We start from the raw sequence: 25127 nt of genomic DNA, 5'->3' as shown, positions 1-25127 counted from the left end.
TGCAGTTCCTCAAGGCTCAGGCCGTGACCTCCGACCGCGCTAACCCTTCCGGGGCCGCGACATTTATGGAGCACCAGGAGCCCCTGCTTTCGGAGCTAGCCGGTGTTGCCAGCGCCTTTCTTTGACATCTTCCATTCAGTTCCCGCTGTCTTTGATGAGGGACCGCCTGGGCTACAGATCGATCTCCATCCTCGACGCCGCAGAGAGCATCGGCGTGGTGTATTCACATCAAAAGAGTGTGGATCAGGTGTGCCAGAGGTCATGACGCCGTCGCCGTGCTCTGTATGGACTGGAACCTGGCCCTCGAACAACGCCAAAAGCCAATCTCCTATTTGCATCATCTCAGAGTGCTTTTTGGTTTGGCTTCGGTGTCTTAAATAAACACGTACATATGTATCCGTATGTACTTGTTCGGCTTCTCGTCTGAGGAAGCCGTTTCCGATGCGACTTGACCTGCAGAAAGCAGTGTTTCCTCGGGCAGAGACGAAAAGGGGGAAGAGGGCGGGCCACCTCACTCACTGAGTCCAGCGCTACAAGCCTGGCTGCCTGCCTGCCACTACGATGTACAGGCGGCCCAGTTCAGTGTCACCACGTCCTTGGCTGGGCGCGGCCAATCAACCCCTGCCGAGTCAAGCCTCTACAACACCGTGGAAGCCGCATGCGGTACCTACGTGCCTAAGGTAGGTAGGTAAGGTACCCAAGTAAGGTACCTGGAGTACCAAGATAGGTAGGTAGGTGTCTCTAGGAACCTAGGTCCATCACATGTCTTTTTCCATCACATCTCTTCGTCTATCCCGTCCCGTTTCCCCTCCTAGCTGCACATAACGTTCTTAGTGTAGGCACACACAGACATTGGCTGACAACTCCTTCCACTCCGAATCCCATTGCGGTGCAGATGTCGGTACAGGTCCCAGAGACTCTTCGACGCTCTTTCTTTTCTTCTCTCTTCCCCTCCAGTTTAACACCCCCCTCCCCACTTTTGGAACCGTCTCCGCTGACGCCGTCGCCGACGCAAGAGACCGGGTTGCATTAGGGGTCTCGAACGCCTTATGTCATCGCTGCTGCATCCAATCGTCCGGTACCGTACCACATCCAAGCACCACCGACCACCACCCATTACCACCACCGGTACCAATAGCACCACTGCTCCTTTCAAATATCGTCCCGACCGCACCCCGACTAACCTTCGCCTCCCCTCCTTCCGATTCTTGTCGCCCTGGATGTAGACTGAGTTTCACCGCCGTGAATTACTTTCTACTTAGCCGGCTCGGTCCCCCGACTCACGTCCAAGAGGCATAAGACCCCCCAATGTCTTCTCTGGTCTCCGACTTCATCATCAACCCGGTCCTCCGGCAAGCTCGCCGCTTTTCTGAGATATCTAGAACCACATTCGTCTCCGATCGCGAGGCTTCGTCCGACCTCGTCACTGTCACGACCGAGCCGCTGCCTCCTGCGACCCGGTATGCACCTGATGCGCCACGCCCATCCGCTACGACACGACCTTTCAGTTCTTCAACGCTACCAACGACTGTAGACGACGAGCCCCCTCATTCCCCCGAAGCACCTGCGCCAGTCGCATCCTTTCCTATAGCCGTACCGATGCCTCCTACAACGCAAGAATCTCTACCTGCCGACGATGGAATGGGCGCGCTGCGCAGGCGTCTCATCAGCATTCAGTCCCAGGAGATTGCGGCAGAAGACAAGGCCCGACTTATGCACGAGGCCTTGATGGAAGGGTACCGCAAGTCTCGAGACACTGCGCGCAAAGACGATGTGCCAGCCAACGTGATATCCGCAGGCGAAGCGTGGGAGCAGCCGTTTCCGGCTCCCCTCGAATCCTTGAAATTCTGGCAACAATCGCCTGGAGAACCGTCCTCGCCACAAAAGTTCATCTTGACCGCAGACGACGTTCGCCCGACCTTTGCCCCCCCTAAGCTCTTGACAAGAGAAGAGCCCGAGAGCGCGTTGGTCCTCGGCTGTCAGCACTACCGGCGCAATGTCAAGCTCCAATGCTCGACTTGTCACAAGTGGTACACTTGCCGCTTCTGTCATGACGCCGTTGAGGACCACACCCTCGTCAGGAAAGAAACAAAAAACATGTTATGTATGCTCTGCATCCATCCCCAGCGAGCATCCGAGGCCTGTACAAAATGCGGAGAGACATCGGCTCGTTACTACTGCAATGTCTGCAAGCTCTGGGACGACCATCCGACTAATAACATCTACCACTGCAACGACTGTGGCATCTGCAGGCGTGGAAGAGGCATCGGCAAAGACTTCTTCCACTGCAAGGTACGTGACTCTCGCTCTTTTGATGGCCGACACCTGCCATTAACACACACTTCCAGAAATGTTGTGCATGCATCTCCGTATCTATACAGCAATCTCACAAGTGCATCGAGCGCTCAACGGACTGCGATTGCCCAATTTGCGGGGAGTACATGTTCACCTCTCCCAAGCCCGTTGTGTTCATGGGGTGTGGCCACAGCATTCACCAGAAGTGCTACGACGAACACATGCTACGTTCGTATAAATGCCCCATCTGCAACAAGAGCTTGCTCAACATGCAAAGCCAGTTCCGTCAATTAGAACTGGCCATCCTGGCTCAACCGATGCCTCCTGAATTCCGGGACACCCGGGCCACGGTTCTGTGTAACGACTGCAGCGGGAAAAGTTCGGTCCCTTACCACTGGCTCGGTCTCAAATGCGCCATCTGCACTTCGTACAACACAGTCGAGCTTCAGATCAGCAGCGGAAGAGACGGGACGCCCGCTACGCCAACGGTCGTCGCGCCAGCACAACCCGGCCCGGCAGCCGTCGAGGCTGCTGTGCCGGCCAGGATGGAGGTGCCACAGGTCGGTCGGCGAAGACACTCGTCCCACGCCGGCCCGGAGGCGCGTCATTTGATGGTGGATCGGCTCGCCAGATCAGCTTCACCAGCGCCTCCTGTCTTACCACCCAACTTGGCGAGCGGGGTGATCGAGGAAGAAGATGAGGAGTCGGAAAATGACATTCTCAATCTCTGGGGTCGGGGCCGTCATAACTCTGACGACAGCGGTTCAATGTCGACAGATACGGATGAAGAAGACTCCGAGGGCGAGGATGATGACGATGACTATGAGAACGAGATCATGCTCATCGGACATCGATAACCTCGGCAACGACGCAACTACGATTTGGGGCAAATAAGGTCTATCTGGGAGCGGGTGTACAAAGGCTGGCGCAAGGGAATGTGTAGTAGTCTCAAGGTTGGATATATGGGGTTTTCCAGTCATTGCGAGCATCTTCAAGTGGTTACGGGATTTATTCGGCGTTGTCAGGATGGGTGGTCGAATTTCAATAGCTTCGGAGGTTGGGTCTTGTTATCGTAGCCCATGGAGACTGGGTCATAAAGTTTCCATAATAGACAAACTGGAAGGTTGAACGAATCCAATAAATGCCCACAAACGCCTTGTACCCGTGGTTCCTGTCCGTCCCGTCCTGTCGTGACTTTCGTACTAAGCCCTACATCATGAGGGCGAATCTTTCCTCATATCTACCGCGAGGCGATCTGTGCGTCTACTTCCTGAGACTCTTTCCTCAGCTCCTTCACAACAGTCTACGGTGGCCAAGTCAGTCTCCTCATCAGCTCGAACGGCCAAGATGAAATGCGTACGGCGAGAGCCTCAGGGTTGACTCCATTCTCAATCATTGAAATGCATATGGAGAGTGTGCGACGATCCAAGTGGCAGTTCTTTCACACACGGTCAAGGTCAGCGCGAGTTGCGCAGCGCTGCGCATCGGGGTTCTACTCTCGGGGGCGGACTAACGAGAATGGTAGAGATCTCATGCAGAATGTCGACGGCTTGTTGGGCCGCAGCCTGTTTGCCGCTTCGGTCGTCGGCAGGCATGTCGTGTGGGCGATCTGATGGTTCAGTTTAAAGGTCTCATTGGTGTTGTGTCAGCGGGGGGTTGGGGAGAGACAATGATGCGAAGAGCCGAAGAGTTGGGTGAATGAGGTCCCTTTGAGGGTGTTTAGAGAAAAGCGGGTCTGAGTGCCTAAGTAGGTATCTTTGGTGTGCTCCTTGGGCGTGGGTCGCACCATCGAAAACGCGTCTGGCGTCGACGCGCCGGGCGAACACAGGTTGCAAATAAGCAGGGATCAAGCCTGACTGCCGGAAATGGGTGGAGGGTCCATTCTTTTTGCGGTGCAGCCGCGACTGACCGAACTTTTTTGCTTTCCAGTATCGCCTCCGGCCTCCCTCATCCGGTCCCTCACTGTCTCATATCTTGCTTTATCGTCATGAGCTCGGATTTACTTCGACTGTCGTCGGCTCTTGTTTCTTGAACGGCTGCTTTTATTGCATCAAAGACACTCAGTCTCGCCAGGCACCGACCAATCCGTCCGTCCACATGGTCCCCGACTGCCAATAGTCCGTCTCGGCTGCTCCCTCCACCCTTCCTTCGCATGATGAAGCACACGCCGTCGCTCTCTCACGACATGCTCATTTTCTCACGGACATATCGCTTGGACTTACGGGAAACTAACGGGTCTAATGGCTGACGAACGCGAAGAGACCGGCCGCTTGTACGGCCCTCCGAGAATTACCGTCGTGCCTCATGAAGGTCTCCAGGATGGACCGCCGCTGCTGCACACGAGCCGTGTTCCGGGTCAAGGTCAGCCGGCCCACTCGTAGTCGGCTTCCAAAGTACTAACATTAGGTAGCTCAAGCCCTTCGCATCGTTCAGCCTCCGGAATCACTCTTTCCCGCCTCGAGGTCCGCAGAAATAGTACCTTCCTCCACGGTTTGGGATTCTCAGCGAGTGCAGCAACGATGGCTGTTTAACGCCCACCCGGAGGCCTTCATAGGCGGCTCCGAAGCCGCAAGCTTCCTGGCCGAAGATCTCACCAGGCTCATGCGCCCCGAAGCCACGCCCACGACTCAACCATTGCTGGCCATCACTCAGATGGCGGATGTCACCAACCACACCCGGGTCGCGCCGGTCCCCGTGGTGGCCATGGCTGCCGGCGAGTCGGGCGAGCTCCTGCGCTTATCCAAAATCGACGAGATCGACTGGCGTTGGGGTGAGAACGAGAACCCGGCGCTTCAAATCTTTAGCATTGATCAACACGACCGGGAGGAATCGGTGCTGTGGTCACACGATGGTGCTCCAATTCTGCAGATCAAGGCCGCGCTGAGCTTAGTACGATTCGAGCCGACGAGATGGTTGCTGGTACAGAAACGAACTTCGACCACGATCCTCCAGCCCGAGTACCACAAGGTACCAGTTTCTGAACGCCCGCCTGGGATCGACAAGGCCATCGAACGCCCGTCTCGGATCAACCCAAAGCCCGTACTCACCATCACCTCGGAGCAGACTGGCGGCTTCGCTCACTCTGATGTATCTTTCAGCTACGGGTCTCAGAAAAAGCCACCCCAACTGGCCATCGTAGATGAGTGCGGCTACTACAGCGTCTGGGATGTCAAGGGTCGAGATATGGTGGGATCCGCCAGCATGCGACCCAAACTCCGGCATTGCGGCCACATCCAGCTAGGCGTTACGGAGCAGCTTCCTGACGAAGACTCGCCGGCTTTCCGCCCGGAGCCCCACGGCGTGCTGTGGATTGGCGCGGCAGGTCCTGGGGTCGATTTATGGGATGTGCCGACTGTTCAAGACCCTGATACAGGCAACGACCTAGCTGCTCTGACGGCACGGTCAAAGAAGCTCTTGCTGTGGAACCGCACGAAATTTGAGGTCGTCGATATCAAGAACCCGTCTTTCCGTGAGAGTTTATCGATTCTCAGACCCAACGAACCAGATCGCATTCTCGACGTGAAGTCGAACCCACTGAACCAAAGCCAGTTGTTCATACTCACGAGCTCAAATATTTTCTGGATCGAGACATCCTCCCAGGGAGGAGCCACTGCTAAATCCGACAGTCTTGCCGTCCTCCAATCTTTTTCACATCTTCGGGGCTCGGACGCAGACACTTTAAGGCTGACCGTACATCATGGTGGCCATGGGTCGGGCAATGAGACGTGTGCACTGTACCTCTACTCAGAGAAGTCGCCAGAGGTCGGAGTATACTGGCTCTCCATCCCTGAGGAAACAGGACTGCCGCAGTTCGAACATCACATAGTAAGGCTCAGTGACAACCCACCAAAGCTACAAACTGTATGGCCTGCACCAGCATTCCTGCACACCACCTCGTCCGCAGCCCCCAAGGGGCCAGGGGCAAACTACATGGATCAACAGGTCCAGTTTCAACAACTCTTCGTTCTCGGCAGAGACCTGAGCCTGAGCCGAAGCCTCCTTGCCATCTCGGCAGTCCCAGCCCTCGAAGTCGTCCCTCCAGACAACAGTCGCGAATGGTCGAGAGATGGACGGAGACAGGTACACAACAAGAGGCGAAAGCAGTTTCTGCAGCACTTTGAGGACACCTTTATTGTACCTGACGGACTGGGCGACATGGACGAGTTGGTACAGTGTCGTGCCAACCGATACCAGGAGCTCATGAAGATCGAACAAGAAAAAAACTCTCAGCAAATACAGCAACGATGGCCAAGGAGCCAAAACCTCGATTTCTTCATGTCGCGGATCACGGTTTCCATCGAATCCGTCATCATGGCATCGGAGCACGCTACTATCGAGGGGCCGTTGTCTATCTTTGAGGCCATTGAAGAGGCGGCCGCCAACTGTCTGGAGACTGATGGCGGCTACATTCCGTTGCACACCTTGTAAACCTGACTCCTACCGATACACACAGAATGCAGTAACTGACCAGTGCCAGACACGAGTACGAACCCTCATTTGAAGCACCTCCCATCAGCCACGAGGCTGTTGCCGCATGGGACTCGCGTTTTCAGGAACTACTCGGCTCCCAAACCAAACGTATCGTCGCTCAACCCATCATCAACCAGTATCTCTGCCGCGGGGATAGGCCAGCTCCGTTGGCGGATATCCGTGACCAACTTTTGGAGCTTTGGGGTCCAGCAGGCCTCCCAGAGGGAGCACGACAATCTCGCAATGTCATCCTGGCCGAGACGGCCGAGGCCATCGCCCGCTCCCTCTTTGGCGTTGCGATCCTTGACGCGAATCTTCCCACCGAGGAAAGTGAGCCTCCTACCTGGGTTCCTGAACCGCCCCCTCAACCAATAATTCAGCAGCCGAGCCAGCGATCGAGCCAGCGCTTCTCGCTGTCTCCGGCTAAGCGAAACCAGTTGTCATCGAGCCAACGACTCTCACTTTCGCCAACCAAGCTGAGCCAGCCGTTCAGCCAACGAATCTCACTCTCGCCCACCAAACGCGGCCAGGCTTTCGGGCAGCGACTCTCCTTCTCGCCCTCCAAAGGCGCCCGGTCCCAATCTCCCTACGCCCCCTCCTCCTCGATTCCCTTTCCCTTCCCCTCCTCGGGCACTTTTTCTCAATCCCTGGATGCCTCTCAGGCCGATACGCCGCCAACTGGCGCCCCATCACCGTCCGCCGCGCTCCAACGCCTCAGCATGCTCGCCGAAGACCTCGACGTCACGAACCCGCCCACCCGCCAGCACTCGGTGCTCGCGTATTGGCCCACCGCCCGCGGCGCCAGCGCCGACGACTACGTCTCCTCCGTCCTCGCCTCCTCGACGAAGCACATCGACGTCATCAATGAGCGCCGCCAGCGTGCCGAGTCCCGCCGCCGCAAGCGCAGATCGCAGCTCCTCGGATCCTCTGCCGCGGCCACCTCCTCGCAGACGTACGGGACGCAGGACGAGTGGGAGGATTCGGGGCCAGGGACGGGCCCCGAGAGCGTACCACCGCCGGCGACGCAGCCGCTGCCTAAGCTGGCCCCGCCCGTCATCGGATCGAGCCAGGTGCCGCCGGTGGTGCCGTCGTCGCAGGTCATCTTCTCGTCGCAGGTGCCACAGGTCCTATCGCAGCCCGTGTCTGGCCGGCACGCGATGCGGTCACCAGGAAAGAAGAAGAAGAGAAAGTCTGGCTTTTGAAAGATCCGGTTTTTGTTGTTTTCTCCCTTCGAGAACTCGAGGGGACTTTGCAGCCTTGTTCGATTTTGTTTTGTATTTCAACCCATGTTGTTTCTAAGTAAAGCGCTGGACTGTGTTGGAGATACCACAATACCCCCCGTTTTTTGGATGAGCTTTTCCAAACTCAATGAATAAGAATCAACCGCCGTTTTTGAACCGTCTGATCTTATCTCTTTCTCTCTCTCTCATTTCCGATGCTGTGCCCCTTTCACGAGTGAAACCCACCTCACTGGCGTCCCCCGATCCCCCCGCCGACCTCGTTTACCCCCGTCCCCTTGATTTTGTGATCACTCGGGTTCGCCGCCGCCTCGTAGAGAATGTTGGTCGGCGCGCGGCCAAGCTGCATCCACTCCCCCTTGAAGCCGAGGTAGCCGAGGCGCGTCTCGTCCTCGTCGCCGTCGCCAAAGTTGTCGACGAAGAAGAGCGTGAGGCGCTGGACGCGGCCGAAGAGGGCGCGCTTGACGGGGATTTCCTGGACCTGCGAGGTGCGCGAGAGCTCGAACTCCTGCGTGGCGTGGGCGTCTTCGGCGGAGGCGAAGTCAAGGTCGTCGCGATTGGCGAAGAGCTTGAGGGTCCGCGGGGCGGAGGGGGAGTCGGAGGTGCGGAGGAGAAGGGCGTGCAATTTCACTTGGCCCGTGAAGCTAGGTATGTTTTGTTAGCCTTTGGGTGTTGGCTTATGAATGTTAAGGACGCCGTGGGTGAGGACGGTGTTGACGAATGGTACGCAAGTGAGGTGTGCAATGATGGCAAGTTTGATGACATGCTTAAGATGAGGGGTGGCAGCCCCCTCTAAATGAGATCACAAAATGCGAGCCCCCTCAAGTGCTACCGACAGCCAAAGACACGTAACGTAGTGTGAAAAGGAGAAAGACTGGGTAAGCTCACGGGACATTGATCAGCAGCTGCTCGTCCGCGTCGCTCACGACTTCAGGCTCAGGGTCAAGCCGCTCGGCCCACGTCTTCTTGACAACGGCGCGCGCGCTGCCGATCTGCGACTCGTTGAGGGCCGTCACCTCGTCAAAGTTGACGTGGCCATAGAGCGAGTGCTGCAGGGCGGGCGTGATGTCATCCGAGTGGTCGTGCTCGTCGTGGCCTCCGTGGGGGTGGCCGTGGTGCTCATCATGGCAGTGAGACATCTTGGCGATGGTGATGATAGTGGTGGTGGTGGTGGTGGGGTTTGGAATGATATGGCGAGGGGAACCTCTTCGCGGGGTAGCTTGGGAAGAAGCTTCAGGATTGAACTCCGAATGAGCCGTCGCTTCAGAGTCCTTCTGCCCGATTGGTTTGTTTATAACTCGCAAGGAATGAGGGAGACAGCTGAGGTGAGAGCGGATGAGAGGGAGAGTCTGTTTTCGCTTCGCCGATGAGTGCTGAGCGTTTGCAGTCGAGAGCCAAGTGACAAACGGCCCCACTTTCGGCACGCCCAGAAGCTTCGGGGCCGGTCTCGTGATTGGCCGACCCTCCACCACGGCCGACGACGACCACTATCAAGACCGATATTTCCTGGCACACTTTTGTTAGCATTTAAAACGCTTCCTACGGTGTTTTGCATGACATCAGGGGGCAGATATACTTACTCGAGAGAAAGCTGCCCCGGATGGCCTTGGGATGGTGTTGGCTGCAAGTCTCTGCCTTATTTCGGCTTACACGATGTCGAAATAGACGTTGGTGGCCAGAAAGCAGGGGTTCCTAAACATACACTGGCCCCCCTTTCGTAAGCGGAGTCGATCATACTCAATTTCGAGTTCAGACCCAGGAGGCCCCCGGATCTCCGTTTCTTCTTTCAAACCCTGGTGTCCTGGCTTGTTGGTTGGGCTTGAGTAGCATTCTGGTTGGGCTTCTGCCCTTCATACAGCTTTGAAGAGGTCATGTGTGCCACAGGATCAACTATTCCACTTCATAATAGCCATGAGAATATCCCGTCACCTTTCGACGTTAATCCTTGGCCTGATCGATTTGTCTTTCACCAGGAAGCCAAACGAGTTGCAGATCCTTTGCCATTTTCTATTGCAGCAAGCAGAACAAAGATTGCATTGGCTGGAACTCTGAACCCGCAGTCCTTGGGAAAGTACGTGGTCGTCGCAGTATACTCCATTTAACAGTCCAATGACAAAGACAAGTCGATGTATGCAAGGGAGTCTGCAAGTGAGTGAAATCCTGGTAAAGTTGGTACCACAACTTGTATGGAGTACAGCACCAAATCCATCTCGTGGTTTCCTTTTTAAAATTAACGACAGTTGAGGGGTCTAGGATATGGTCTTTTTCTCAAACTCCCCTGTTGCAGATATCACGCCGTCGACAATTGCGCTGCCAAAGATACTGACTGAGTCCTTGAAGGGCGCTAGACGACTGAAGGGCAGGTAAAAGTCAAGCATATATTGCATCCAACAATCACATACAAGGAACATCATCATACGAAATTGTTATAGACCAGGTGAGTCCTTTCTATCAAGGCCAAGTTACATTACAGCCAGGTCATGAGTGAGGCAGTAGTCTACTAAGACCCAGAGTCTGGTTACCAACCCTCATGACCCAAAGTCCGGTGATATATCGTTTCTGTGGATGCCCAAAGTGAGCTCGCATCCCATTTCTCCAATGCAAGTTCAATGCTTTTGATGCGGGTATTTCCCCTTTCCAGTCCGTTTACCATTTCCGCCAAGTGAACGCCGCGTGAATGCACAGCCGTGAATCGTGCCGTGAGTCATGGCAGGCCAATCCGAAGAAGTCGAGAGGCCCAAAGACGCCAAAATACAGATCAATCCTGGTATCCGTCCTATATACAAGGGTTTAAGGACGTGAGAGAACCAAAAGAGATTTAGTTGCCCTTGGAGGCGGGGAACGCGAAGCCAGGAGGGTACGCAGGCATGCCGTTGGGCAAGGTACCGATACCAAATGGGAACTGCTGGGGAAGCGGCTGGGCGTTGGCTCCAGAGACTTTGGCATCTTTGCGGCCACTTTGCCAGTGGCCAGGGTCATCACGGCTGGCATCGCGTCCGCTACGGGTAGAACGAGGACCGTTGTTACCGCTCTTGTCCGTCTTCATGTGCTTGCTGATGGCCTTGGAAGATACGCCAGCGCCAATCTCGATGTCAGGCTCCTCGACCACCATGCCCGACGTGAGGGGCTTGCCGCCAGTGCCGCCATACTCAGCGGTGAACATCCACTTGCGGTCTGCGTCGGTGAGCACATCGATCAGGATGACACTGACGCCTTTGCCATAGTTGCAAGCATCACGAGGACCATAGCCCACGCCCCATCTGACCTGCACACTGTTTGTTAGAATGGTTCAGCGGAATGAATTGTGTTACTTACTCGGAGCGGCGGGGTACCACCACGTCTTCGCTGTTCAGCCAGTTTCTCCATGGCCGCCTTGGCACGGGCAGCGTCGGGGCGGTTTGTCATCTTCACGAAGGCATGACGTCCCTCTTTGTTAATGATGACCGTCTGAACTTGGCCGTAACGGCTGAAGATATCGCGAATCTGACGCTCTGGCATACCACTATTGTTTTGTTAGTCACTACTACCGCGAACAATACACGTGCCGAGCAGTCCTTACTTGAGACCTCCGACGAAGAGGGTTCTGCTAAGAACCTTGATATGGCCCTCAGGGAGAGATTGATCATAGTCGATCCACTTATCGCTCGAACCGTGACGAGAACTGTTGCTGCGGCCGCCATCGCGGCTCGGAGGCGGACTACGTTGACGGTAGTCGCTGCCTCGGCGGCTGTCTCTACTATTGTGACGGCCTCGGTCGGGAGAGCGACGACCATAATCAGCGCCATTCTCACGGGGGTCTCGCGAAGATCCGCGCTGGTCCCAGTGGCGGCCGGGCGATCTCGAACGAGAGCGACCCTGGAGTCGGTCCGGGGATCGCGCGCGGTCATTGTACCGATGCTGGTCAGAGTTGCCGTAGAGCTGAGCAGAGCCGCCATATCCCTGTCCCGAGGTGTAGTAGTTCTGCGCAGCAGTCACGGTTGGGGCCACAGAAACAGGAGGCGCAACGGGAGCAGCACCGCTCTGACCGCCGTTGACCGCGGCGATCATAGCGGCCAAGTGTTCAGCGCTGATACCCTGGTTGAGAAGCGTCTGAAACATCGTCATTTGATCGACTGCGGTGGGAGGGACACCAGCGAGGGACTGGGTAGTCTGGGGAATCTGCGGCATCTGCGGCATCTGCGGCATCTGCGGCCATTGAGGGATCTGCGGCAACTGAGGCATTTGAGACATCTGAGGAAGGCCCGGAAACTGCATGCCACCAGGCTGAGGCTGGAGCTGGGGGAAGGGCAGTGGAGCCGGAGCCGGAGCTAGCGCAGCAGAGATGCCGCCAGACAAGGGAGCCATGGAGTAAGAGGACTGCTGAGAGTTCATGGAAGGGACCGACGGCTGCGGCTGCGGCTGCGGCTGCGGCTGCGACTGGCCGAAAGTCGAGATTTTGGAGAGCAGCTCCTGCAGAGGAGACGGGACCTGCGAGTTGCTCTGGGCCTGGACAGGAATCTGGGGCTGGGCAAGATTATGGGGTTGGCCGTTATCATGACCCTGGCTGTTGTGGCGATTCTGACCTTCATGCTGAGGCTGCCCATAAGTCTGGTTGTGGCCGCCATCATGAGGCCGTCCATGAGTCTGATTCTGGATGCTGTTCAGACTCTGCTCTTGCGAGGCTTTCGCGAGCTTCTGTAGTTTGGCCAGGATATTGGTGGCGTCTGGCGCAGACATCTGGGCAGGGGCAGAGGGCGCAGCCACTGGTCTGTTGTAGCCCATCCGCTCGACCAGGTCTGGAGGGGGGCTACCCTCCGGCGTGTAGGACAGGACTGGGCAATCAAAGGAGTCAGTATGTGTCTGTTGAAGTTGGCAGACGAAAGGATGAAAGCCAGCACTTGAGATGTAGATAGGAGTACATACCTGGAGCAGGAACAAGCGTAATATCCAGCTTGTACTGGAATGACTCTATCATCTCAGGTGGGAAAGTGCCGCCCTTGTGCCAAATCTCCAGCAACTTATTCAGTTTGTCCTACAGAAAGCAAAGCATTGTAAGTAAATCACCTAGGTAAGTAGCATGCTAAAAATAGGTAGACAGGATATGCTTGAGTGCAGATACAGGGTTCGCTGTAGTCCTGTCTATCTTTGCGTCCCAGGTAAGACAGTGGTAAAAGATAAAAGACTGGCTAGTGGCATGAATTTGGTTGACAGTTGATGTTGTGCTGCCACAAGGAGCGCAAGGGGGAAGATTGTAACAAAGGACATTGGTAGTCCAGGATTTAATACATACCTGGTAGCCATCAGGCAAAATTCGAAGCACATCATTGATGAGGCTAGGCATAAGCGTAGTCAGTCGGTACACGCCAGCACCATAAGTGCCATCTGCAGCGTTCTCGTCGGTTGTCTGCTTATGGAACAGAGCCTGTTCACGCCACTTGCGGATCACCGAGTCGACAACATAAAGAATGCCAAGCTTGTAGGGAGGGGTTGCCATCTTGAGGTAGGTGAACAACTTCTGAATGAGGACCGACTCATACTGTGGGAGAAGAAAAATAAAGGTTAGTCTTCACCAGGCCACTTGAGATGCAATGGCGAGTCAAATATCGTATCGTACCTGAACATTTTGAACACAGATGCTGGTCATAGCAGCAATGCGAGTGCCTGTAACGCCAGGAGCCTTGTAGTCTGAGATTGCCTTGAGAGCGGCTTCAAGCTCCACGACAGGGGCAGCAGTAGCCATCTTGCAGGCCGAGGCGCAAATACGGCAATGGCGATGGCGATGGCGATGGCGGTGTGGCTTTCTTCAGATGGTGTTTTGTTGCGAAGTACGAGTGGGAGAAGAAGGTAGGAGGGGCGAGACGGTGCGCAGCAAGGAAAGCGAGAAGTGCTTTCACCTTTGCGACCTGTGGGGAAAAGAAGGACTGCGCGAGGTGCGGTTTACTGGTCGCGCAGGAGGAAGGGAGGTACGCGAGGTCCAGAAAGAGGAAGGAGTCAACGCGAGGAAGGTGCCACAGTCGGTCCCATGGGGAGGAAACAACAGACAGGTACGGCTCGGTCGGTCGCTCTTTCCCTCGATCAACAGCTGTTGCGATTTGGTTTGTTTTACGGACCGCAGGCAGGAGAATCCCGAATGTTGCAGAACAACACCTCTAAATGTACGAATAAATCGAGTCTGGGTTTTTGGATGACTCTCTACTGGGACGAACAGAGCGCGCGACGCCTTTTGACGAGTCGTCCAAGGTCACAGAGGAGATCTTTCAAATGGCAGGAGTCGTCGCCAGGACTACTACTTTTTTCCTTTTTTTCTTCTTGTGTGGCTTCACCCACGATGGAACCTGTGCGATCCTCGAAGGAGATTACGATCCTCTTCAAAGTACGATGGCAGTCTCGATGAAATGAATTATCCTGGGCTTAGGGCGGATGGTAATGCAGGCTCGCGCTGGATGTATGTCAGTTGTTCCAGACACAGGTTAAGGTAGTGAGGGAGAGTGGTGATGATGTGTGGTTGGAAAAGAAGAATTTCAGAAGTGGAGACGGGATGGGAGGCGTGACATCTTTGGACAGTGCATGGAAGCAGCTGCTGGCCCCTCCCAGAAACAGCCTCGGGCATGGCAGATGGCAGGTGGTAGTTGCGTCAGTGATTACCGCTTTATTTTCGGCACAATGGCCAATGGAAAGATGGATGTGCTTGTCACACGATCGAGCTCTCATGCCTGAGGCACTAAATCAGCTCGATGACCTTTTTCGTAGCGAGATGACGGTTCCTGGGCCGACGTTCTACCGCGACGTCGAGCAGATGCGAAAACGTGGAAATAACGGGAAATACTTCTGTGCTTAGCACTTGGATTGGTCAGAGCTCCCTTCGACAAGTTTGCGACACCGGGGCGGACATTAGCGGGTAGGCGAGTCTTCGTTGACGACGGAGCTCTCTTGTATCCGCACCGTCACAGATTGTTTACTGTCCGAAGCAGAAGGCTGTTCCCCAGCAACACAGCAACTCCCAAGTGAAAGCCCCCCGGAGTACTGCGAGAATTGCGAAGTGCTTCACGCTCCGCGCACCAAACAGAAATTTGGGACAGTATCCTACTCACCCAGCATCAGCTACTATTCGTATCGCAACATGCGATTACAACGCCGTTAAGCGATGGCCGGAAAACATCGTCAACCGCCTTGGCTGTGGACGAACGGAACACTCGCCCTGGCCAAGATGAGCATCCTCGGATGAGGCGGTCGAGCTCTGCCAGGGTTGGAAGTGTCGTCCCAGACAGGCAGGAGGGTGACAGGGTCTACTGCATCCGTGGCCTCTATTGGCTACTGTTTCTACAGTAGACCTGCGGCGGGCCGCGAAAGCTCGGAGCTGGCGGGAGACGGGCGAGGCGGGCTCGGAGGAGAGCGTTGAGTTGCTCTCAGGTCGTCAATTGACTTCTGCGATGCCCCTATGATGCTACGGAGTTCACGACATGATTGAGACAGGCACAAGCGGTGCCCTGTTCTTTACTCCAGAGGAGGGTTGAATCCGAACGCGTTGTGACCGGGCCGACATCCTAAACACGGGCGCCGTCGTCATACCCGCCATCCGGTGACCTTCCAGTCTCGCCATGAGACGCTTTTTGGCTACAAATACCTATCAGTACGCTCTCAAAGTCAAGTCTGCAATGTCGTGGTACACGAAGCAGGCATTCCGAACTTCGGACGAAGAGCGGGTACTCCGAGAGAAGCCGCCCAGACATCCATCCATCTCGGCTTTTCGCGCTCGAGAACGGGGCACTGGATACGGGAGACAAAACTGGAGACTGGAGCGAATGTTGGACTCGAGTCTCACATCGCGGCTGGACGTGATTTTTCACAGTGGGACCAAAAGATACGTATAAAAAAAAGACGGGGACATATTAAGCAAAACCAGCAGAGGTGAGATCCCAAGATTGACAGGACAGATTGACTGGAGTCGCGGTTGGGGGATGTATCTTGCACCTTTCCCGGTACGTATCTTTTTCGCGGGTTGCTCGTCTCTCCGGGCGTTTGCTTTCACCCTCGTGGCCTTTTCTATACCTACCTACCTAGTACCTCTGGGCTGAGGTATCGACGGTGAGGTAGAGAGGTTTTCCGTCCCAGCGGATCAAGACCTCCCTGCCTCAAGGGAGGTCAACGGAGTGCCGGATGGCGGCTGAGCCTCTCACTCAATTTCCGCATACCGGCGCAAATACTGCGCTATGGCGTTGAATATTCTGCAGTTTGGCCTCGACCTGCAGCCGCTGGGTTCTGGGCAAGCTGGAACTTTGGGGGAGCTCGAGGGAAAATTCCATGGTTAGACTTGAACGGGCGTTGGGGGTGCTACAGGACAACCGGGTGTGCCAGATGTACCTTTGGCGCCAGTATAGCTAGCGTGTGTACCTCACCGTAACAACCCGTATGCCCGCTGGGGTAGGTACTGTACTTTGTTGGTAGGTAGTCCCGGACACATCTGTGACGTGACCCCCGAGAGGACCCCCGGTCCAAGAGCGCCTTTGCTTCATATTTTTTCTACCATCACCTGCGGCTTTTTTCTTTCCCTCCTTTTCGACCTTCCACCTTCACCAGTATCCGAAGCCTCACGAAACTCTCACAATGTCTGTAGCGCGTCTTTCCTCCTCTGCTCTGAGGACCTCCCTCAGAGCCTCCCCTTTCAAGGTGTCTGCTTTCAACGCTGCCCGCTGCTACTCTTCCAAGAACCAGGTAAGCCAGCCGCCTTCCCGTCGTACCACCCCCGTTTGGCCGGGCACCCCAACCTCGGGTATCGCGTGAAGCTGACACGTTCGCATATAGACCTTGAAGGAGCGCTTCGCTGAGCTCCTCCCCGAGAAGATTGAGGAGGTCAAGGCTCTGAGAAAGTGAGTTGTGGTCCATTGAGCTGCCTTGTCGCAAACCTCGACATCCGCTAATCTCGCTGTCGCAGAGAGCATGGCTCCAAGGTCATCGACAAGGTCACTCTCGACCAGGTCTACGGTGGTGCCCGTGGCATCAAGTGCCTCGTCTGGGAGGGTTCCGTCCTTGACGCCGAGGAGGGTATTCGTTTCCGCGGCAAGACCATCCCTGAGTGCCAGGAGCTCCTCCCCAAGGCTCCCGGTGGCAAGGAGCCTCTTCCTGAGGGTAAGTCTGGGTTTCGCGATCTTCTTTTCCGTCATTCATTGGTGCTGACGATGATGACCAGGTCTCTTCTGGCTTCTCCTGACCGGTGAGGTCCCTACCGAGCAGCAGGTCCGCGACCTGTCCGCCGAGTGGGCCGCCCGCTCCGACATCCCCAAGTTCGTCGAGGAGCTCATCGACCACTGCCCCACCGACCTTCACCCCATGGCCCAGTTCTCGCTGGCCGTCACCGCCCTCGAGCACACCTCGTCGTTCGCCAAGGCCTACGCCAAGGGTGTCAACAAGAAGGACTACTGGGGATACACCTTTGAGGACTCCATGGACCTGATTGCCAAGCTGCCCACCATTGCCGCTCGCATCTATCAGAACGTCTTCAAGGGCGGCAAGGTCGCCCCCGTCCAGAAGGACAAGGACTACTCGTTCAACTTCGCCAACCAGCTCGGCTTCGGTAACAACACCGACTTCATTGAGCTCCTCCGTCTCTACCTGACCATCCACACGGACCACGAGGGTGGCAACGTCTCTGCCCACACCACCCACTTGGTCGGCAGTGCTCTGTCCTCCCCCTTCCTGTCCGTTGCCGCTGGTCTCAACGGTCTGGCCGGCCCTCTCCACGGCCTGGCCAACCAGGAGGTCCTCAACTGGCTCACCGAGATGAAGAAGTCCGTTGGCGATGACCTTAGCGACAAGGCCATCACCGACTACCTCTGGTCCACGCTGAACGCTGGCCGCGTCGTCCCCGGTTACGGCCACGCCGTCCTCCGCAAGACCGACCCCCGCTACTCGGCCCAGCGCAAGTTCGCTCAGGGTATGTGCCCCCCATGTCTTGATAATGAACAAAGCCGTGGAAGGAAACTGACAACCGCACAGAGAAGATGCCCAACGACCCCATGTTCCAGCTCGTCAGCCAGGTCTACAAGATCGCCCCCAAGGTCCTCACCGAGCACGGCAAGACCAAGAACCCCTTCCCCAACGTCGATGCCCACTCTGGTGTCCTCCTCCAGTACTACGGTCTCACCGAGGCCAACTACTACACCGTCCTCTTCGGTGTCTCCCGCGCCATCGGTGTCCTTCCCCAGCTCATCATCGACCGCGCCCTTGGCGCGCCCATCGAGCGCCCCAAGTCCTTCTCCACTGCCAAGTGGGCCGAGCTCGCCAAGAAGCTTTAAGTGTGTAGGCGAAGTAGGAAATTGGAGTGCGGAAAACAGGGAGCAGATGGCGGACGCGAGTAAAGTTGCGTGCGCGGAAAAGGCAGCAGGGTCGCCCGAGCGATCAACAATAGACATGGAAGGCAGTGTGTTGTTTCAGTCGGAGTGGCTAGAAAGGCTCCGGGCGATACGATGCACTGCGCTTGTACAATATCGAGAAGGGCTGCTTTTACCGGGAATTTCTGGGTTGTTTTAGTTCCCATTTGCCGAGGCAGGCTTGCGTCCGGAATACACCTTAACGAATTTGAAGTTTACATCTGAAGTTCATTCCCTTGACAACTCGGACGACGTCTGTTCGTGAAGACCACAGCGCACGGTGAAGGAGACGGAGATGCGACGAGACGCAGAGGAAACAATTGCCGATAGTGAGTTCTCGTGTTTGTCAGATCAAGAGTCATGCACACGCCACGGCCACGCTGTTTGGGCGCGGGCTACGCAAGCTTGGAGTCGGGCTGCTGCAGGCACGCGCACACCAGTAGTTCGTGTCATTTCAAAAAAAAAAAGTGTTCACAGTAACTTAGTAAGCTGGAGCCATCCATACCCACGTCATGTTAGCTTATTCGCCCTTTCGATATAGTGAGCGCAGACACCCCAATTGAAGTCCGACGGAGTGGGCAAAGAAGGCTGCGGACCTGCGGTAGAGGATGCGACTCTTCTGAAAGGAGAAACAATTACAGCGACGGGCCCGCCGAGGGATGCGCCGCATGATGCAGGGGGGGTGGTGGGTGACCTTTTAGACGGTAGCAAGCAGACACTGTAAATGTGTAAATGTGAGGCGCGAGCAAGGCGAGCAAGGTAATGCTTCAGCTAGACATGAGCAGGAGGCATAAAACAAAAACAAAACAAAAAGTAAGGGGGGGGGGTTCCAATAAGTGAGTGTTAATGAGTGGCCGATTGGGAAAGAGAGGGAAATGGAGCAGGGAGGCAGAGGATTGCTGTAGAGGGTCCGGTTGAGGCTTTGCAGTCCGGAACATCCCCACGGAATTTTGCGTTGAGCTCTCCAGATGGGGACAAGGCTGGAGCTGTTGGGGAGGGTTGAGCAGGAGCTACAGGCTGGCCGTCCTAGTGCCCGTTCTGGTGTGGTTGCGGATAGCCCACGGACCATTCAGTGATCATTGCTGGGGGGAGATGCGCGGCCAGCGGACCCTTTTTTTGTTTTTCTCAAAGCTGAGGGAGAGCTCTGTGAGCTTGGGCTGATCTCCCGGCTGAGGTGAGGAGAGATGAGAGGTGAGGGAACAGAAGGTAGCGACAGCAGACTGGTTTCTTGATAGTTCTCGTCCTTTTTTTCGGATTAGGCTGGCATCAGATTGAATTTCGGATATCGGACTGGTACGCGACAACCGTGAGCAAAGGCTGGAACTGGTCTTGGCCGACCTTTTCTCTGTCAATTACGCATTGTGTATGGCGACACTCCCGGGAAGCGAATACAGACACGCACAGGGAGAAGGAAAGGGAGTCTCGTCTTATAGATTGAAGTAATAGAGACAGTAGTGTCCATACGGACGGCGCCATCCCAAGGTCGACCGCACCGTCTCACTTGGTCACATTCCCTCGCGGCCGTCTCAACAGCCGTCCATGAAGATACAAAGTACCAAGGGTGAACCACCCCAAGCGCCCCCGGCCAAGCTTACCTACGTTGTCGCAACCATTGGGCCGGAGACTGCTTGCTTTCTGGCCTCAAAGGAAGCCAACCAACGAGGTGCAGGTAGGTATGCAATCATTGACAATCAATGCCCATGCTGTTTTGTCTATCTTCCGAGTCCAACCCCAACCCGGCTCAAGCAAGCTGCAAGGCCCGCCCTGAGACCAAACGATTGGGGAGCTACGCAGCACCGGCGGAACACCCCCCTGGCTCACTGTTCCCTTTCTCAAACCCACCCGGTTCCCCCAATTCCCACGTGCAAAAGGCGCCTTCTCCCTCGCTCGCTCGTCCACGGAGACGTCCCCTTCTGTTTCTCCTTATTCTCCGTACACTACTGCTGTCCACCCAAGAGAGCCTGCTCCCCCCGACTCAGGCCAATCCCGTCGCCTATTTCTTCGAACGAACACCTTTCCCCCTACCACAACCGTCTCCTAAGCCTCGGTCTTCCTCCGAGACATACTCGCCAATCCAGCTCGGTATCCGAGGTCATCAACCTTTATCCCGCAACCTACCGCGCATTCCCCATTCTCGAGCTCTCTCCCGGCTCCATTCCCAAGCACTCTCCCGCGGCTTACCCCGTACCCCATTAAATCAACTACACCTTGCATCCCCCCGCGAAGAAGCACCCTCTTCCCTTGGTCAGGGCCCCTTTCCGTCATCAACAAGTAGCAGAAAGCCATGGTTGCCGTCGCCACTATGCCCGCCCCCATCGGGGAGCCCCAGAGGCTGGAGAAGAAGCCCGTCAAGTTCTCCAACCTGCTTTTGGGCGCCGGTCTCAACATGTTCGAGGTCACCACTCTCGGCCAGCCGCTCGAGGTCGTCAAGACCACCATGGCTGCCAACCGTGGCGACGGTTTTGGCACTGCCCTGGGCCGCATTTGGGGACGTGGAGGTGTCCTTGGCTGTGAGTACCCATCTGCCCCTGTTCTGGAAATGATACAATCTGTCCCAATCGACGCCTCGAACTGTGAATCGGTGCGACGCCGACGAGCCATCTCCCCCGTTGGCAGATGTCCGCTCGAGATAACATTCGTCACAAACAAACGGAATCGGCTGACACTCTTCCCTTGCAGTCTACCAGGGTCTCATCCCTTGGGCCTGGATTGAAGCCTCCACCAAGGGCGCCGTCTTGCTCTTCGTCGCCTCTGAAGCCGAGTACTACGCCCGCAATGCTGGTGCCTCCGAATTCGGCGGTGGTATCATTGGTGGTATCACTGGTGGTGTCGCCCAGGCCTATGCTACCATGGGTTTCTGCACTTGCATGAAGACGGTTGAGATTACCAAGCACAAGCTGGCCTCCACGGGCGTCAAGCCCCCCAGCACCTTCGCCACTTTCATGGACATCTACCGTAAGGAGGGTATCAAGGGCATTAATAAGGGTGTCAACGCCGTTGCCATCCGTCAGATGACCAACTGGGGTTCTCGTTTCGGTCTCTCCCGTCTGGCCGAGCAGGGTATCCGTGACTTCACCGGCAAGAAGGAGGGCGAGAAGCTCGGCGCCTGGGAGAAGATCCTCGCGTCTGGTCTCGGTGGTGGTCTGTCCGCCTGGAACCAGCCCATCGAGGTCATCCGTGTCGAGATGCAGTCCAAGAAGGAGGACACCAACCGCCCGAAGAAGATGACGGTCGGCAACACTTTCCGCTACATTTACTCCACCAACGGTATCTCGGGTCTCTACCGCGGTGTTGCTCCCCGCATTGGTCTCGGCGTTTGGCAGACGATTTGCATGGTTGCTTTGGGTGATATGTGAGTCACTCCCGCCGGTCTTCCACTCATAAGTAAACGATATTAACCAAGGTGACACTATAGGGCGAAGACTTACGTCGAGAAGCTCACCGGAGACAAGGTCACGGCTAAGCATTAAACAAATGGCGTCACAACGGGTATTCTAGATCCATGCCTGGAAAAGGGGATTGGGCCGGTTGGCGAAAAAGGGTCGGAGGCGGACTCCGTATGGGGGAGCTGCTGCGGCTTCCTCAATACCACAGATGATCCCCGCCATAACCCCGTGCGAGTGAAATCCCGGGGCCTCGCGTCTGCATCTATTTATTTGATTTCTGTTCTAGAGATGTAACGCTGCAGCATGCGCCTTGCGCTCTTGGTGCTATAGACGAATGATCCATGAACCAGTTTCCAGTTGCAATTTCCTGTGACGTTTGTTGCCGTGTGACGGTGTCGCCAGATAGTGTCGACTGTGGCAATATCTGATCCGGAGCAAAAGTGGCCCCGTTGGCGTCCGGTCGATGTCAAGTAAGTGGCTCCCGGGCCGGCCGAGCGTTGAAGAGTTCGGACACGGCCGGCAATAGCTCAACGGGGCTAAACTAGCCGCGCGCTGCGCTAGGGTGGGGGTTGTTTCCCGATGAAACATATATTGGGCGGGACGTGGTTCAACGCTTGTTTGGTCAATGGGACAGGACAGGACAAATGCTCTCTGCGTTGGCGACATGTCAATCAAACGGGGCAGGAAGATTGGGGGCCATGGCAAACTATGGACCTTATACGGAGTCTTGAGTGTTTTTGTTGTGACACTGCTCCGCTTGTTCTTGGCTTTGGGTGTTTCTGTCGTAGGCAAGACCATAAATTGTTGTTGTCCTCAAACGTCAAGCTCACTTGTTCTTAATTGCGTAACATCCAGCTGTCCATCAGTGGGAAAGAACATGATTGCTGACTGAGACTATGTGAAGGGGTCTCCATAAGATTGAGATGTTGTGGGGAAAGAATTGAGGCACGTGTACGGGAGAAATGAGTGTTTTCAGTGAGATAGTCGTGGATGGCGAGTTTTGTACTTAATCAGCAGTACCTCTCCCCATGGAGAATTGGTTACAATGTAGTCGAAGACGGACTCATAAGCAGAATTCAGTGGTTGAGGTTCAATTCAAACCCAAGTCCTGGGTTAGAACTTACGGCCATGTTTGAGACAACAGAACAAAACGACGGTCAACAGAACTGTAATTTTGTACAGAAAGTTGTCTTCCTGTAGCTTGTTCGTAACCCTTTTTTTTTCGAATTGATGAAGAAGGACGAGGTCGACGAAAGCCAGACGACTCTGGATTGTGCCAAACACTCGGAGCCGGAAGGAGGTGACTACACCAAACTAATCACAGGCCATGTTTGTGCACAAGAGGTCCAATACAACCGGAGGCGCTTGAAATACTTTTCATAGCTACAACCATATCCCCTTCTAGCCAGACCTTGTGTCCGATTTGCTTATTCCTGGTCTTTCCGGCCCCACTGGCGATTTGCTGCAGCGGAACTATTTTGAAGAAGCTACCAGTTCGGCTGTTTCCCATAGAGCGGGTCATCGATTTACGTTTTTCGGTTTCACGAATACCGATAGCCGTTGCAAAATCCGTGTCTCTTTCTTATTGACTAGCCTAGGCTTGCCACGGACTATCGGAGAACCTTATACTCCTCAGCGGTGAATAATGTTGACCATTGTCAGTGTCGCTCATCCCTCCTTAGTATTCGGAATGAGAACTGATACGAGACCTTTAGAGGAAGAACAAGATCTTTTGACAAGAGTAGATCCATATAACAATAGAGATCGTTTGCGCAACACTTCCATGGCATCCTTGATGGATAGCCTTTCCCATTATACCACGCATTTGTAAACAGCACCTCGACAGCCAGCAAGTTTAATCCACAACGGATCAAACCAAACCCTTACTTTTGCCCCCATCCCCGACAACTGAAGCCAACTCAAAAGCAAAACACAGTTTGGTGAACTTAGCAGTTGATACCGCCGTATCTATTCCTGGTGGCTTCAAACCAGGCCGACTCGACGCAGCCGGGGTCGCAGAGCATCGTCAGGGTGAAGCCCCAGTTGATACGCCTCACCCCGGCCTCGGAGCTGTTGTCCTCGCACCACGGTCTGGTGATGGCGCCGCACGAGCTGAAGCGGCTGAGGTTGTGCCAGAGCCGGCCACAGAGGCGGGCGGTGTTCTCGTCGATGACGGACGTGATGTGGTAACTGTGCGTGAGGCTCGGCAGCGGGGACGAGGGCCAGCGGGTGAGGTCACACTGGGACTTTTCCCACAACTGGGGGCCCTCCAAGCCGAGCATGGGGGCCTTGTGCGGCTTTGCCTCGGTGAAGGTGCTGGCGATCAGGACGAGGAGGGCGGTGAAGGAGAACTTCATCTTCAGTTTTGGGTTCTGAGTTTTGGGGAGGAGAAAAATTGCGGGAGGGTTGGCAGAATGATAATAAATTGGGTAGGTTTGGCGTGGACGGCCTCGGGACGATAGTACTCGGAGGCTTCGTGGATGGTCTTGCGGCGAACGACGAGGCCTTGACTACGGCAGTAAACAGAAGGCAGAAGAGGACTGACTGAAACTTGGGGGATGTGCTGATAGAAATAGGCAGGCTTGCCTCTGGCCGTGAGAGGGCTGGAGAGCCGACAAGAGGCTCAACCTGCTCCATCCAGGTGTATGGTAAAAGATACCGTTGCGGCACTATCGACGTATCATGCTTGCTAAAGAGTTTGTCTGGCCAGCCCGGTGCAAAAGACCGACGGTGTAAGAACCTCTCTATCGCGAGCGCCGCAAAACGACAGCTCGGCCGGTTCGAGACAATTCGAATGACTGGTCTTTCTTCGACGCTCACGGATATGGTCCCACCAAAAGGGGGAACTATTGGGAGAAGGACGCTTCATCATGGACGGAGCAGCGACAATTTCGAATGAAATGTTTTCTCGCTGAAGTTTAAGTGTCAACAAGGCGTGAGAATCTGACGATATTGCCTTCTTTCCAGCCGATGAGAGTTTCGCCCGGCAGCAGACTGGGAAGAAGGAAGCGGCTGTCGTCGAGGTTCTTGCTCGAAAATCATCATGGAGGAAATTGCAGAGCCCACATATCTCGCCGCCAAGGTAGCTCGGTGCAGAGACCAGCCGGTACCGGACAACCATAGAGGTCGAGAATCAAGAAGCGATGTCGTGGAGGAACAGATCTGTCACATGTTTGATGACTGTTGCTTAGCGAGAACAGACATTCTCTGCTAGAAGGACTCGACGAAAAATGATGCGACAAAAGCCAATACAACCGCGAATCTTGGCTAGAGAATTGCAAAACATACATAGGGGAACGCTCCATGCCCGAGAGAGGGTTGGTTGGACTGACGCTTGAAGAACCCGACTATAGTGTGTCTATCAACGGGCGGCAGTGTCCGCTGCCCCTAAG

General features: G+C 55.4%; 8 protein-coding genes across 8 annotated transcripts; 4 read left to right on the top strand and 4 right to left on the bottom strand.

Annotated features, from left to right (window-relative positions):
- Positions 1-618: 618 nt before the first annotated feature.
- CDEST_06320 (Putative Zinc finger, RING-type, Zinc finger, CHY-type, Zinc finger, RING/FYVE/PHD-type) lies at positions 619-3530 on the top strand. The gene is made up of 2 exons (XM_062922479.1): positions 619-2292; positions 2349-3530. The coding sequence occupies exons 1-2, from the start codon at positions 1309-1311 to the stop codon at positions 3150-3152; spliced, it is 1788 nt and encodes a 595-aa protein (XP_062778530.1). The 5' UTR covers positions 619-1308; the 3' UTR covers positions 3153-3530.
- Position 3531: 1 nt separating this feature from the next.
- CDEST_06319 (Putative mitotic-spindle organizing protein) lies at positions 3532-3975 on the bottom strand. The gene is made up of 3 exons (XM_062922478.1): positions 3810-3975; positions 3656-3733; positions 3532-3598 (listed from the first exon to the last, which is right to left on the bottom strand). Exons 1-3 carry the CDS (start codon positions 3888-3890, stop codon positions 3536-3538), a joined length of 222 nt encoding a protein of 73 aa, XP_062778529.1. The 5' UTR covers positions 3891-3975; the 3' UTR covers positions 3532-3535.
- Positions 3976-4212: 237 nt separating this feature from the next.
- Positions 4213-8228, top strand: CDEST_06318 (Putative RNA polymerase I-specific transcription initiation factor RRN6). Its single transcript, XM_062922477.1, has 3 exons — positions 4213-4656; positions 4706-6719; positions 6773-8228. Exons 1-3 carry the CDS (start codon positions 4536-4538, stop codon positions 7965-7967), a joined length of 3330 nt encoding a protein of 1109 aa, XP_062778528.1. The 5' UTR covers positions 4213-4535; the 3' UTR covers positions 7968-8228.
- Position 8229: 1 nt separating this feature from the next.
- CDEST_06317 (Putative PITH domain-containing protein) lies at positions 8230-9374 on the bottom strand. Its single transcript, XM_062922476.1, has 2 exons — positions 8892-9374; positions 8230-8647 (listed from the first exon to the last, which is right to left on the bottom strand). The coding sequence occupies exons 1-2, from the start codon at positions 9140-9142 to the stop codon at positions 8233-8235; spliced, it is 666 nt and encodes a 221-aa protein (XP_062778527.1). The 5' UTR covers positions 9143-9374; the 3' UTR covers positions 8230-8232.
- Positions 9375-10411: 1037 nt separating this feature from the next.
- On the bottom strand, positions 10412-14612 carry CDEST_06316 (Putative RNA recognition motif domain, CID domain, RNA-binding domain superfamily). The gene is made up of 6 exons (XM_062922475.1): positions 13597-14612; positions 13273-13518; positions 12906-13014; positions 11563-12814; positions 11319-11505; positions 10412-11268 (listed from the first exon to the last, which is right to left on the bottom strand). The coding sequence occupies exons 1-6, from the start codon at positions 13720-13722 to the stop codon at positions 10822-10824; spliced, it is 2367 nt and encodes a 788-aa protein (XP_062778526.1). The 5' UTR covers positions 13723-14612; the 3' UTR covers positions 10412-10821.
- A 1899-nt stretch (positions 14613-16511) lies between these two features.
- On the top strand, positions 16512-18629 carry CDEST_06315 (Putative citrate synthase). Its single transcript, XM_062922474.1, has 5 exons — positions 16512-16694; positions 16785-16849; positions 16915-17108; positions 17170-17913; positions 17976-18629. Exons 1-5 carry the CDS (start codon positions 16587-16589, stop codon positions 18272-18274), a joined length of 1410 nt encoding a protein of 469 aa, XP_062778525.1. The 5' UTR covers positions 16512-16586; the 3' UTR covers positions 18275-18629.
- A 1584-nt stretch (positions 18630-20213) lies between these two features.
- Positions 20214-22098, top strand: CDEST_06314 (Putative mitochondrial carrier domain superfamily). The gene is made up of 3 exons (XM_062922473.1): positions 20214-20859; positions 21029-21701; positions 21765-22098. Exons 1-3 carry the CDS (start codon positions 20634-20636, stop codon positions 21817-21819), a joined length of 954 nt encoding a protein of 317 aa, XP_062778524.1. The 5' UTR covers positions 20214-20633; the 3' UTR covers positions 21820-22098.
- A 1242-nt stretch (positions 22099-23340) lies between these two features.
- On the bottom strand, positions 23341-24747 carry CDEST_06313 (uncharacterized protein). Its single transcript, XM_062922472.1, has one exon. The coding sequence runs from the start codon at positions 24090-24092 to the stop codon at positions 23682-23684; it is 411 nt and encodes a 136-aa protein (XP_062778523.1). The 5' UTR covers positions 24093-24747; the 3' UTR covers positions 23341-23681.
- Positions 24748-25127: the final 380 nt, after the last annotated feature.

Source organism: Colletotrichum destructivum, chromosome 4 (assembly GCF_034447905.1).
Source record: "Colletotrichum destructivum chromosome 4, complete sequence".
Classification (NCBI taxonomy): Eukaryota; Fungi; Ascomycota; class Sordariomycetes; order Glomerellales; family Glomerellaceae; genus Colletotrichum; species Colletotrichum destructivum.
This window is presented reverse-complemented; position numbering and strand designations above follow the sequence as displayed.